Raw genomic sequence first — 14,903 nt, 5'->3', positions numbered from 1 at the left:
ACGTCCTAGATACGTTCTTGGAAACGTGACGTTAACCGAAATGGACGTTGTCTGATCATCACATAAACTTTTTATTTATACTTATGTGTATGTGGAATACTATATACGTACATATACACTTTTACTCTTAAATCACTACTGTAATGTGATACAGGTGATTAATTTTTATCTCTTGTGCAAAATACATGACGTTTATATTAAAATTATTCACTGTTTTACAAGGATTCCAGCAACGCCAGCAGATGGGGGAGAGAGAAGGTGCGAGGGGGCGTGGGGGGAGGGGAGGTAGTACGTTTGACAGTTGGCACAGGCCCAGGTCTAACGCGTGTATATTTATCAGTTCTTAGGTGACTAAGCTTCTCTCTTATAAAAAGCCAGTGAAATGACCTGGGTGAATATAATTAACATAGCTGGGATTCTTGTAACATACTGATTAATTTGAATATAAACATGCTATAATTTGCACTAGACAAAACAATTTTAGTACCGTAATCAAATTAGTACATGTGCACTCCAGCTTTGCACTAAGAAATCTATGTAAATCTACCCAAAAATACAGTTGAAAAACTTTTTTATAAAATGTACTACAGTACTGTACACTAATGTACAACAATTTTTATCTCTTGAGCAAAATATATGACGTTTATATTCAAATTATTGGCTGTCTTGCAAGGATTCCAGCAATGCAAATTATAATCTCCTAACTTTAGTCTGAGATATTATATAAGATAAAAACTGTAAGCCTAAAAGCCTGGCTGGGGGGAGGGACTGATGGCTCCGCCACCCAGCGAGGGGTTGGGGGGGTTGAGGTGATAAGTTTGAGGCGAAGGTCTCTGTGTGTTTATTTAACAGTCCTACTAAGCTTCTCTCATTTTAAAATGCCAGTGATATGACCTAGGAGAATATAATTAACATAGCTGGGATTCTTGTAAGATACTGATTTATTTGAATATAAACATGTTGTAATTTGCACTAGACATAACAATTTTAGTACTGTAATCAAATTAGTACATGTGCAGTCCAGCTTTGCACTAATTTATTTTACATTTATTTTAGTATGGTGTGTGCATGTAAATGGGTGAAAATAAATGAAGAAATTTATGTAAATCTACCCAAAAATACAGTTGAAAAACTTTTTATAAAATGTACTACAGTACAGTGACCCCTCGGTTAACGAACTCAATCCGTTCCAGCAGGTTGCTCGTTAACCGAAAAACTCGTTAACCGAAACCATTGTTTCAATGGGTTTTTGGGTAATTGGTTCCAGCTCACCGAAAATTGCCTAAATTCAACAAAAAAGGTAGAAAAGTACACTTACTTTGAGGTGTGTATGTAGAAGGCTCCTGGATGATGATGATGATGATGATGGGAATTAGAATGGGGGTGGAGGAGAAGGAAGAAGAGAAGGCATTGGGGTGGAAGAGAAGTCACCCCATGGCACCATTTCACCCATAAAATTTTAGTTCTCTTGGTGTATTTCAAGATTATTTTCTTTAGATCAACACTGCACTGCATTATATATTGTCAATATGTAAAATATATTTGAAAATGACCAGTAATTTGCTTGGAAACACAGAAAAAAAGCATTTAGTTGAGGAGAGTCTCAAGCAAGATGTTACCTCCACTGAAAACAGAGACTAACACCTGTCTGGTGTGTTAACAGGCTAGGTGGCACGCCAGAAACTAGTTTCTTTACCTTCAATTATGTTCAATAATTGTTAAAATGACTAAAAAAGTTAATATTAAACTTTTAAAATTATTGAATAGTATAAACTTCTTGATATTTACTAAAATAGTAAGGAATTTAAGCCCTAGAACCGATTACTGTATTGGCGGACTAATACTACAGCTGGTGGACCGCCAAATGCAAGCGAAAACATGTTGAAGTCGGCTCGTAAAAAACTCGTTAATCGAGGGATTGCTCGTTAACCGAAGTTAAGAATCTTATGGAAGGTAAATCGTTAACCGAAATCCCGTTAACCGAGGCGCTCGTTAACCGAGGGACCACTGTATTATACTACAATATGATTAGTTTCAAATAATGATGTTAGTAAATGCCGGTACAGTGCATCAGTGATCAGTGAGCCGTGAGTGGAGAGCAAGGCGTGGTTAAGTGCCCTGGGCCTCGCGCCCCACTAGGGACGGCTCTGCCTGTATACACTGACGGCTTTAAGTCGGATGCAGGGTTGGGTTTTGGGATAGTGTTTCCTGATTTCAGTTGAAACGATAATCTCCCCACTATGGTTTCTATTTTTACTGCAGAGCCTTGGGTATTTTACTTGATTTTTGTATAGTGTTGGATATATATATTTTCTGTCCCTTCACTATCCCTGCGATGGATTGTAGGGAGAAGAGAGGCTGAATGTATTCTCTTTGGTAGGTCATGCTGGGCTTAGATTTAGGCCTAAAAGATCCTGATTAGACAGCCATAGTTTCAAGAATCCGTTATTGATTAATCTCATAGAATGATTTGCAGATAAACATGTGTAATGCCCTGTCTATTATTTTATCTTTAGTTAACTAATATTTAGAATTTTCTGTCGATTCATTTTAATATTTGAGACTATTAATAATTTTGTTACTTTTTACTTTTAGTATTTGACTACTTCATGAATGAGATACTTTTTGCTTCTTCTTGAGTACATTGAACTTTGGATACTTTTATTTCTACTTGAGTAACATTTTGCCAATGTAACAATACTTTTACTTAAGTAACAATGTCCGGTACTTCTTTCAACTGCTCGTGTGTGTGCGCTCATTTAAAATACTTAGTTCTATCGCTGGCTACCGTTGGCTAGCCACTGTGGTGTGGTGGTGAAAGTGGATTTAGTTGCTATTTTTTTGTGGCTTCCATAAAATAGTGGCCCACTGGCCCATGTGCAGCCTTCCTATAGATACATGTAGGTTTCATTTGTGGCCACAAAGTTGCTCAAAAGTAGCTCCTGTCCTTCAAGCAGCTAAATACATCAGTGCAATCCCTTTTTAGGGGTTGTCAGTAGATATTTTAATTCTGGTTTTCAAATTAATTTGGTAGTTTCCTACAATGTGTATCTATGGGACGGTTCTTGTGGTCAAATACGCTAAATGGTTGTCACAAAACTCATCTTGCTTAAAGTATTGCATCATTTTAAATCTGCTACATAAAAAAGTTATCTGCAGGATATGTAAGTGAGGAAGAAAAAGAGAACATCAATATTCTTGAAGAGGAGAAAGCACTGGAGGTTCCATCCAAGAGGAGACGACTGCAAAGCTCTACACTGCAGGTATCTTAATTTGAAGGACTGGGATTTCTTATGGTTTGAATTTTATGAGATCACTTTTATTCTTTCTTGCAAGACCTTTCTTCCTATGCTGCATGTGACCATAACCAAAAGCAACACAGATTCTATCATCATTTGCTTTCATCCATTCACTCTAACTTCTGTAATATCCCTGTAAACCATTCACTGTTAAACTGTCCTGTCCTTCACTCACTGCTGCTTCTTGTATAACCATCCACCTCATACCTCTTATATGTTCTTCACATCATCCTTCCTTCTTCCTGGTATTGCCTTTTTCACCTTACTATCTCCCTTTTCACCTTACTTTCTCCCTTTTCAACCTTTTTCATTACAGTATATACTTTTGCCAATCTTTCACCTCCCACTATCTCGATGTGTCCACATAATCTTAGCAAACACCTGAAAACTTCTTTTACTCCACATCTTTGTCTATTTTTTTTCTCTGCATCCTGTTTACCTTTCACATATTACTCTCAAGCATTTCATATTTTACTCCAAATGTGCTTCTTCTTGCATGTAAATTTCATTTTCTACACCTATATAGTAATGTTGACTCACCCTCTACTTTATTGAACATAAATATCTTTCTCCATACATTTTTCAACATACTATTTATTTTTCCTCTCTTCAACTTAATGACTCAATTCTTTAGTCACTTTCATATTCTCTGAAATATCTATTCCATGGAATCTAAAAGAAGGGAACAAGTTCTATGAGTATGGAGGGTTCTCTATGACTCTTTTTTGCTTAATGTTTGGTTTGACAGGAATTCTTCCTTTACTTTGGGATGACTTTTAGCATGCTTGGATTACAGGGCACATGTACGGTGGTGCAGCAGTGTAAGCTCACAGCTCTTACCTTTGGGCAGATGGTTCATTAGTGCTTCCTTCTCTTTGTAAGGGCTATGGTTAAACCTGTACAAATCCTATTTTCAGTTTTACTTATTTCTGGAGTACAGTCCAGTTGTATAAGTGCAATATGGAGGGTAGTGCCTTATCAGACATATCCTGCAACTGTTGCAATACAGTATGTTTGTAACCTGCACAATTAAAATTTTTAATTTTTGGTATTTGCTGAGTTTATTTGTGGAGGCTTTAGGCAACTGCCCTGAGGTGGTGCAGGCCTCTCACCCATTGGTAATGGATGGACCATGGACAAGTCAAGACATACTGCAACTATTTGCATGTGGCACCCAACACACTGAAGGTATTATACAGTGCAGTAATACCCCAGTTAGTGCTACCCCATAAAGCGCTGTTTTTTATAGCACTCTTGACTGCATCTTGGAGCTCTTGGGAAAAACATAAACTAAAACATGAATGTAGTCAAATGTCAATAGTCTGAACACTCACAACACACAAAGAGCAGCTCTCTTTATTTCCTCCTCCTCCTGTGTCATCGTCGTCGTCATCATCATCATCATTATTACATTATTATTATTATTATTATTATTATTATTATTATTATTATTATTATTATTATTATTATTATTATTATTATTATTATTTCAATAATGCAGAGATGGAATACCTTTATCCAGAGCAGAGCTGTATGCTATCCACTGCCTTCCTACTCCCTCCCCACCCACCCACCCACTGTGTCTCTCACTCAGTCTACTATAGTCGCTACTACTATTCATCAAACGACTGTCATTCATGATACTGTACAATATTATTTATTTTTTATTCATCAATGAGGAATTGCATGTTGCTGTAATAATCTGTGATGATTAGTACCTGTACTCTTCATATACAATACAGTACTGTACTGTATATGTAAGTCTTCGCTCCACGGATCTTGCAGGGAATTCCTGAGTTTTATGAACTTTCTGGTTAACACACTTTTATTGGAGGTCTTAACTTAGTCTTACATCTTAGTGTGGCACAGATTGTTACAATATTGTACTGAATTATCTAGTTAACTTTGCTAAAATTTAGCTTTTCTAAAATGGATATTTACGGGGATATTTTGTAAACACGTCAAAACTCTATTGTTCTCTTTAAAACCATCAGAGATCAGATTACTTCCACACCACTTATCTCACCACATTTTTCAATCCATCTTTATACTCTAACTAACTCATAATTAGCTTCTGGTTACCACTTAAATGTTCTTGATATTTTATATTTTATTTTCCTCATGCATGTTTATTATACGTATACTGTATCGTTCTTTTCTCTGAATGTATTTTGTTTTCTCTTTTTTATTTAGGAGTGATGTAACCCTTTGTCTTATTAAATATTACTGTACATTGATACTGTACCTTGTATAATTATAATATTTATCTTTCAGTGTCGCCATTGCCATGAAACATTTACCAGTAAGATCAGCTTTCGTATTCACCAACGCAAACACACGGAGGAGGCTCGAAAGAGAGGCACCATGGACGGAGAAGAGCCGCTACGACCAATCCTTCAGGAAAAGAAACCTCAGCCCCGAAAACTCTTGGCACGCAAACGAAGAAGACCTTTTGGGAGAGGTGACACAATCTTTATTTCTGTTTGATTTCTGGCATTAGAGAGATAGAATTGTAGAATGAATAGTGATAAAGAAAAGGGGATACATTGAGTTAGAATTGATCAATGAATACACACCTTGTTGTACATTGACTGAGTAATTTCTGTTGATCTTGAAGTGTTTCTATATGAAAAAAAATCTTTTGGGAAGCATGGCTTCTGAGAATAACACAAAATTGTGTAAGGACATTGGCTCATGAGTGTTATATTACAAGTGACCAACTATGACTGAGTGTGGCCTGGGATGAGTGAAATTAAAATATTTTTAATTTAAAATTTGATTTGGTTTATTACACACCTACTGTATTAGTTATTGTTGTTTACATTATTTGTTTATTTATTAAACTTAATCATCATGGTGAGGTAGATGTGTAATGTGACAGGAAGACAGGAGGCCCTGTTCAGAGCTATGAGGGCGGTTGGGTATTGAGAGTATTGGCGAAGTGATGCATAGAGACAGGCTGAGATGGTTTGGGCATGTGGAGAGAATGGATGGGACCAATTTGGTGAAGAGGCATATGAGTCTAAATGTGGAGGGAAGAAGAGCCAGGAGGTCAAGAATGATGTGGGTAGAGATAAGAAATAACATTAAAGTTAGGAACTTGACAGGAGAGACTGCAAGAGACCATGCAGCATGGAGAGTTGCCATCAGTTAACCGCTGCTAACCTGCACATTCGTGGAAAATGGCTGTAAAAAGACACTGATTCATCATGATTTATGTAAAATTTGTATGCAAAGAAATCCTTAGTGTTACAGGGCATTAGGCTAAGTGTATCTTAGGCTAATGTGCCATTAATTAGCAACCTTCTAGTTCAGGGGAATTTTTATTATTGGTCCCAAGTTTGACAGATAAAAAATAAATAATTTTATGGTGTTAATAAATATTTCTTCTCACAGGCCCTGAACGACTCCTGACCCTTGCCTCATCTGACTGGTCAGACCAGCAAAAAGAATGTGTTCCAAATGATGAAAGTCGTCAACAGTTAACCCACAATACAGTTGTGGCAGTTAAAGCTCTTCTTAATGCCACAAAAGAGGAACGAAGCAAGCGGGGGAAGTACATAAAGTATACACCAGAGTTACGAGATGAGATTGCCCAGTACGCTCTTGCAAACGGCAATCATGAAGCCACAGTGTACTGGTCACATAGACTTGGTGGTACAGTTAGTGAAAGTACTATTAGAAACTTTATTAAGACATACAAAAGCTACACCCCAGAAGTTAAGGAAGAAATTGGAAAGTTTGCATTTCATTATGGCATAGACGGTGCCTCCAGACACTTCTCTGAAAAATTAGGCCATGAAGTAAGAAAAGGATTAATAAGAAAATTTAAAAAGAATTATTTAAAAAGATTTCCGGAAATGAGTGAAGTTGTAGGGGAACTACAAGCAGGGACAACTGGGAAACGGGGAGGGAATATACCTAACATATCTGGAAGGCAAAAGCGCTCCTTCTCACTTCAGATGAAAGATGAAATTGGACGATATGCTACTCAGTTTGGCATAACTCCAACAATCCAACACTATTCTGAAAAACTCCAATTTCCCCTTAAGGAATCTACTGTGCGCAAATTCAAGAAACAGTTTGTAGACCGAGGTAATGTTAGTGCTGCTGCTGGAAGTGGTGGTGGTGCAGGTGAGAATGCAGCTGTTGTGGGTGGTGGTGGCACTGTATTAACTGACCATCAAGCAACAGCTCCCCAAACTATTGATGTTCTTCACCCATCTCTCTCGGTACTGAATGCTCCAGCAGTCTCTGGTACTGTAAATGTCAGTACTGCTAACAATTTTGTATATCAACACCCATATCATTTGAACATGGCACCAGGACCGCAAGCAAACACTGTTCTTCCAATGAATCACAATTCTCTAGCTTTCCATCAAAGTGGGGTTATTAACCAAGGGATGGCTGCCTCCTTGTCTTACCAGCAACCTGGAGCACCTCCTGGATCCTCAGTTATTATGAACCAAAGTTTTACACATCAAGCCCCTACAGGGTTTCAGCAGGGTTATGTTGGTGGGTTTTCTCAGGGTGGCAGTGCTGGAGGATCAGTAACACATGGTGGACAAATAGCACCCCTTGCCATGACCCACACAAGTGTAGCGGCTACTAGCATGGCACATTCTCCTCTACCACTCACTATGAGTGGGGCACCAGCTACACACATTTCACAATTAAGTCATCACAGTGTAGGTCCCTCAGTAAGTCAAGCTCATCTCACCCAGGCCTCTACTGTGTCCCACACTGTTGCCAGTGGAGCACAGCATCCAGCTCACCATCAGTTAATTGCATCATTTCACCAACCTCTTGCTGGCTCACTTAGTTTTGAAGGTACTACATTACAAGCCCATACACAAGCTAACTTAAACAATGAACCTCTCAGTCTCATGAAAGAAACCCATGAGCAGCCCACTGGAGTTAGCCTTGTAGCCCAGGGGGATGATAGTCTTCATGCTCCTGGTACAGATGTTAATGTACCCCAAGCAGGTCTTAGTCACATGGGAGAACAACCTGGCCCATCTGATCAACAGGAAACTATACTTGGATTAGAAGATGAAGATGAATATAGTGACCCTCCCACACCAAGAAAAAAGAGACAAAAGCCCCGTACTAAAATAAGAAAAGGAAATACAGGCCTCAGTAAACGAGGTAATTATGCTTCCTACAGCCCAGAACTCCGTGCCGAAATTGGAAAGTATGCAGCAGAGCATGGTAATTTAGCTGCAGTTCAACATTTTAAAGAGCAACTGGGTTTTGAAATTCCTGAAAGCACTGTTCGAGGACTAAAGGATAAATATCTCATAAAGCGCGTTAGGGGCAAGAAGGAAGTAGTGTCTATTGGGTTTGCTCAAAGAGGAAGGCCCATGAGATTAGGAAAATATGATGAGATTGTTCAAGACTGCATACGAGAACTGGTCAAGGATGGAGAAAAGGTAGGAACATGCATTCTTTATGCTTGTCTTTTTTTGTGTGTATATGTATAGATTGGATCAGTTGTTTTGAGCTCAGATGTTTAGCAATAGTTGAATATTCTATGTTTAGCAGTAGAGAGGATTAGTGGATGGAGAAGTATGGTGACTGTCACCCTCAGTTGATAATTTCTTGGGTGTATGTGAGGGATATTTGATGGAAGAATATATGTTGATGTTATGTGCCTGGCAGAGGTTCAGTATCGGCCACCCATATATGCCTTTAGGGATACAGATATCGCTCAATTAGGATAAAAAATATTTACACCCTTTCTCACTTAACGTTATATCAATATTCAGTTTAGCGATAGTTTGACTCACTGGGAAGGTGAAAAAAACTGGGGATGAGGTGACCTGTGAGATGGCATGTTGCCATTGTTATGAAACTACAGGTACACCACCGATTTTCCGGGAACTGATGGTCCGGCACCCCCTTTGGTCCGGACAAAATTAGGAGAGGGCACTTAACTTCCATCCCTCTCTCCCAGCCAAGGTGAAGCTTAGTTTTCGGCTTAAAATTTTTATCTTATAAAATTTAGCTGAATAGACTTAGCAGAATATAAATTGTATTGCTGGAATCCTTGTAAGATAGTGATTAATTTGAGTATAAACATCACAAAGTTTGCACAAGAGATAAAAATTTTATAGTGTGGTGTAGTACATTAGAGTACAAAGTGTGTACAGTAATATTGTTAAAAATTATGGCTTTTTCACATTTAATTTGCATTTAATATTTGTTTAATTTAAGTTTCTACCAGTCCATGGTGCTTTAGAGACACAGGGGTGTATCATTAGTGGGTCAGAGGTGTATTGTTGATTTATTATTACCTGGCCTCGGTTGGTCCGACAAAACAGATAATCCGGCAAGGCTTTGGAACCAAGGGTGCCGGAAAATCGGTGGTGGATCTGTATGAAAGTTGTGGAAAATCATTACAATACAGTGATATCCCCATTAGCTGGAACATTTACTGCAGAGCACTTCTGGGGATGAGATATTTCCAGGTAACCATATGACTCTTTCAAACCCGGTATAACTCCTTATCCCCGGAATTTTTTCCCGTTACTGGGAAAAGTTTCCAAGAGTCAAAACTACCCACCTTGCAGACAGACACTAGCCCACATCCCCAGAATGTTTCTGGGTGCTGGGGAAAGTTTTCCAGGAGTTTAAACTGTGCATCTCATCTCGACTCTAAACTGTGCATCTTATCTCGACTCTAAACCGTGCATCTCATCTCGACTCTAAACTGTGCATCTCATCTAGCACGGATAAAACACTCTCCCATTACATCTAAACTGCAGGCAAGATTGAAAATATTTACGGCTAGCAAAAAACATTATAAAGTTTTATTCACAGCATCTGTTCTTGTTGTGTTAGAGATAACGTTATTTTTTACCTAAGAGATATATACAGTACAGTATTGTATATGAAGGGTACAGATACAGTATTAATAAGCACAGATTATTACAGTAATATATCTTTACTAATTAATGAATAACAAATAAATAATGTTCTGTACAATATTGTATCATGAATGACATTCATAGTAGACTGATTGAGAGAGGAAGTGAGATGCAGTGGGTGGATGAGAGCTGACATTTTTTTTGGGGGGTGGGGGGATAAAGTGACCACGTGGTCAGCTTTTCCCCCAAAGGGTCGCCTGTTACACAGAGAGGGAAAGATCATTCAAGTGCTTGTTTGTAAACATACACTACATTATGTGTGACAAAGTGAATATTCATGTATGACTTGATCATATGACAAAACTTTCATTCACTTAGTAGGACTACTTACACATATATCATGGAACAATATACAAGCAGATGAAATCAACACAAAATACGAACACAACTATATGACCTGGCCATACCTTTTACACTGAGAGGGACAGTGCTCAAGTGCTGTCTCACATAGTAGTTCTAATTAAGTTAGACACACCATTTTTTATTCAAATAATCCTGAGTAGTTTATCTAAAAGCTTACCGTATATCTCGGCCTATAAGGCGTCGGGGTGCATAAGACGGCCCCCCCAAATTTCCATTTAAAAAGTAGCTTTTGAGCTCTATTCGCTGTATAAGACCAGTACCCCAAATGTGACACTTACCCACTGACTCAGTAGTCCTTTACCAACCATCCTTGGTTTTTTAAAATAAGGCCAATTCACTTCAAGTAATGTCATCAAATGTTACCCGCTGGTGTAGTGTAAACACTCGTGACGTCACTGAAGCGTCTGCTATTTACCGGTAACTGGAACTAATGTCTGTGTCGAGTAAAATTTTTCTATTTACTTGAAATATATATATATATATATATATATATATATATATATATATATATATATATATATATATATATATATATATATATATATATATATATATATATATATATATATATATATATATATATATATATATATATATATATATATATATATATATATATATATATATATATATATATATATATATATTATACACAATACATACATACATACACACACATATATATATATATATATATATATATATATATATATATATATATATATATATATATATATATATATATATATATATACAGTTGTACCCCACTTAACGCGGTCAATTGAACCCAGAGGGTCCAGCGTTAAGTGAAAACCGCGTTAAGTGAATAACAGAACATATGGGATTAATTCCAATAGAACCCAGCCCGACCCCCAAACTCCACTTTTTGACGACAAATAACTATGTTGTAGTAAAAATTCTATCTTAACTTTATGGTGGCATGAAAAACAAGTAATATAGAAGAGGTTAGGTTAGGAAAGATAAAGGTTAACATAGGAAAAATGAAGGTTACCTTAGAGAAACTAAAAGTTAGGTGGAACACTTACGGTAGTAGAAGAGATGGGTCGGCATACGGGGATGGAGGCTGGTTCCGAGGCAGAGGGCAGATTACTGGCCCTCAGGTGAATCACCATTACTAGGTGAATCAACATCACTGTCACTTACAGTTGTCAGGGCTTCCCTGACAAATCCCTCAAAGTCAACTTCACTTTCACTATCACTGGCTTGGGCTGGCTGTGGTGGGTTGCGGGCGAAGAACTCGGTTATGCTTTGCTGACGGCTGGCTTTGATGTTGTCATGATACACCGTGATGTACGGCTCCATAGCCTGCACCAGTCGGGTATGGAAGACTTCATAGCGTTCATCGTCATTGTCGCGGGAAAGGACGGACTTAATATTTTCTGCATACTCTATGGCACACTTAATATCACTATGACTTAAACTAGGTTCTTCGGAGAATGACTCACCTTCTTCCTCCTCTTCACTGGCGTGTTCTTCTTCCAACATCTCGTCGGCAGTCACTTCATGATCTTTGATCACCTCCAGGATGTCTTCGTTGGTGGTCTCGGAGAAGCCTTCAGCTGTAATATTGAGCGCAGCTTCTCTGGCAAGGTCCACTGCTACTGCAACAGTCTGAACCTCACCAGTCACAGGTTCACTCCTCCTCTCACCTGGTATGCCATGCAACACATGTCTCCATGCGTGACGAATCGTAGCAATAGTCAGCAGATCCCATGCCTCCACCAAGAAGTCTACAGCTTGTTTAACGTTAAACTTCTTCCAAAATTGTTTGACGAGAAGTTCTTGAGTCACCGCCTCTTGTTCCTTGTCCTCGTCGCTTTTGCTCTCGCTGTCGGTGTCACCCAGCTTCCGCAACTCATCCTTGGTGTTGGTAGAGTCGTTCAGGAGCTTGAACTTCTTTGCAGAGTACGCAGCTTTCACATTGCAGATCAACTCCTGGTCCATGGGCTGGATTAATGACGTAGTGTTGGGAGGAAGGAAGACCACTTTTACGTTGGGGTGACGATCCATAAGTAGGGGCGAGTGTCCAGGTGCGTTGTCAAGGAGCAACAAAATATTGAATGGAACATTCTGTTGCTCGCAGAATTTCTTCACATCGGGAACAAAACAGTTGTCAAACCAGAAGAGGGACAGAGAAGAGGACATCCACGCCTTACGTGCGGTTAGCCAGTGGACATTAAGCTTGTTCATGTCCATATTCTTGTAGGCGTGCGGCTTGCGGGCTGTGTGAATCACCGATAACTTTGGTTTACAGGTACCGGAGGCATTGGTGGTAAACAGGACGGTGATGCGTTCCTTCTGCAACTTCCGACCCCTTACCTTGCTGGCAGACTGGACAACGAAGGTCTTGGAAGGTAACTTTTTCCAGAAAAGACCAGATTCGTCCATGTTAAACACCTAGTCGTCACTGTACTGTCCTTCCTCCATAATCTCACGTAAAAACGGAGGAAAATCTCTAGCCGCCACACGGTCAGCACTCGCTTCCTCACCACCAATGTTGATGTTGGTGATCTTGTTCCTCTTCTTAAACCTATGCAGCCTATGGCGGTTTCGCTTACTTAGCGTTTTTATCGCCTCTGGCGGTGCCTCGCCAGAAATAGAACTTTCACTTAACACAGGATTTTTTCCACGCCTCTCTGCGGTGAGTGTCGGCTCGAGGCAGCTATTTTAGATTTGCTTACCGCCACCCTGCCCTGACTGCCTGTTTTAGCTCTATAAAATTCGCCTACGTACCAGTCCAGAATATAATTTACATTGCTGGAATTCTTATAATTTGGTGATCATTTTTTGAATATAAACATCATATATTTTGCATTAAACATACAATTTTTAGATAAGAAGAATTTTTCTCTCTAGGTAACTTATTTATCTTTTGTGCAAAATATATGACATTATATCAAAATATATTCCCTAATTCTTACAAGGAATCCAGCAATGTCAATTATATTATCCTAACTTTAGTTTGAGGTATTATTTATTAAAAAAAAGTTAAGTATTCTGGTTTTCCCACACATCTCCTTGGGACGGTTGGTGAGGGGTGGGGGGGAGGGAGGGACCGACCGACCATCTGTTACCCTGTGAAGAATATATTTTTTTTTTATTAACTGAAGACATTTGTTTTGGCTCATAAAATTCATACAAATTACCTGGTCAGAATATAATTTACATTGCTGGAATTCTTATAATTTGATGATCATTTTGAATATAAACATCATATATTTTGCATTAGACATACAAATTTTAGATAAAATTTTTTCTCAAATTAACTATGTTATCTTTTGTGCAAAATATATGACATTTATATTCAAAATATTCCTGGTCTTACAAGGAATCCAGCAATGTCAATTATATTATCCTAACTTTAATCTGAGGTATTATTTAATACTAAATGTTAAAAACTCTGGAAGGGAGGATTGGTGGGACTGACCGCGCGGTTGGAAGAGGGGGGGAGGCAAGGTGGGGTACTTTGATTGACAGATAGTGTCGTGAAGATTATTTTTTTTTTTATTAACTGAAGATATTTGTTTTAGCTCATAAAATTCATACAAATTACCCGGTCAGAATAAAATTTACATTGCTGGAATTCTTATAATTTGGTGATCATTTTGAATATAAACATCATACATTTTGCATTAAACATACAATTTTTAGATAAAAATTTTTCTCTAGGTAACTATGTTATCTTTTGTGCAAAATATATGACATTTATATTCAAAATATTCCTGGTCTTACAAGGAATCCAGCAATGTCAATTGTATTATCCTAACTTTAGTTTGAGGTATTATTTATTAAAATTTAGTGGTTTTTCCCCAAAAATTTCTCTGAGAGGGAAGAGCCGGCAGTGTAGTGTGAGAGTGGGAGGGAGTTGAGTCCATTATTTGAATGGACATTAACTTGGCGACTGTATTTCTCTATTTCTCTTAAGTATTAATTGTGTGCATGTACCATCATAAAATTAAGATGTTATTTTTACTACAACATAGGTATGTGCCTTCAAAAAGTGGAGTTTAGGGGTCGGGCCGGTTTCTATTGGAATTAATCCCATATGTTCTGTTGTTCACTTAACGCGGATTTCACTTAACGCGGGACCCTCTGGGTTCAATTGACCACGTTAAGTGGGGTACAACTGTGTGTATATATATATATATATATATATATATATATATATATATATATATATATATATATATATATATATATATATATATATATATATATATATATATATATATACAACAAAATATATGTACAAAAAATAAATGTTAAATGAATTATTTATGGTGCATTAGGG

General features: G+C 37.9%; 1 protein-coding gene across 1 annotated transcript in view; it reads left to right on the top strand.

Annotated features, from left to right (window-relative positions):
* Positions 1-14,903, top strand: part of LOC121859386 — a gene marked incomplete at its 5' end in the record, with an annotated part of 65,122 nt that overhangs the window by 31,857 nt on the left and 18,362 nt on the right. The window contains 3 exon segments of the mRNA XM_042356168.1: positions 3,160-3,263; positions 5,574-5,760; positions 6,696-8,731. Coding sequence (XP_042212102.1) covers positions 3,160-3,263; positions 5,574-5,760; positions 6,696-8,731 — 2,327 coding nt within the window.

The sequence above is a fragment of the Homarus americanus genome, unplaced genomic scaffold, assembly GCF_018991925.1.
Source record: "Homarus americanus isolate GMGI-L3 unplaced genomic scaffold, GMGI_Hamer_2.0 scaffold7626, whole genome shotgun sequence".
Classification (NCBI taxonomy): domain Eukaryota; kingdom Metazoa; phylum Arthropoda; class Malacostraca; order Decapoda; family Nephropidae; genus Homarus; species Homarus americanus.
The sequence above is the reverse complement of the archived record's forward strand: the minus strand, read 5'-3'. Positions and strand labels throughout refer to the sequence as shown.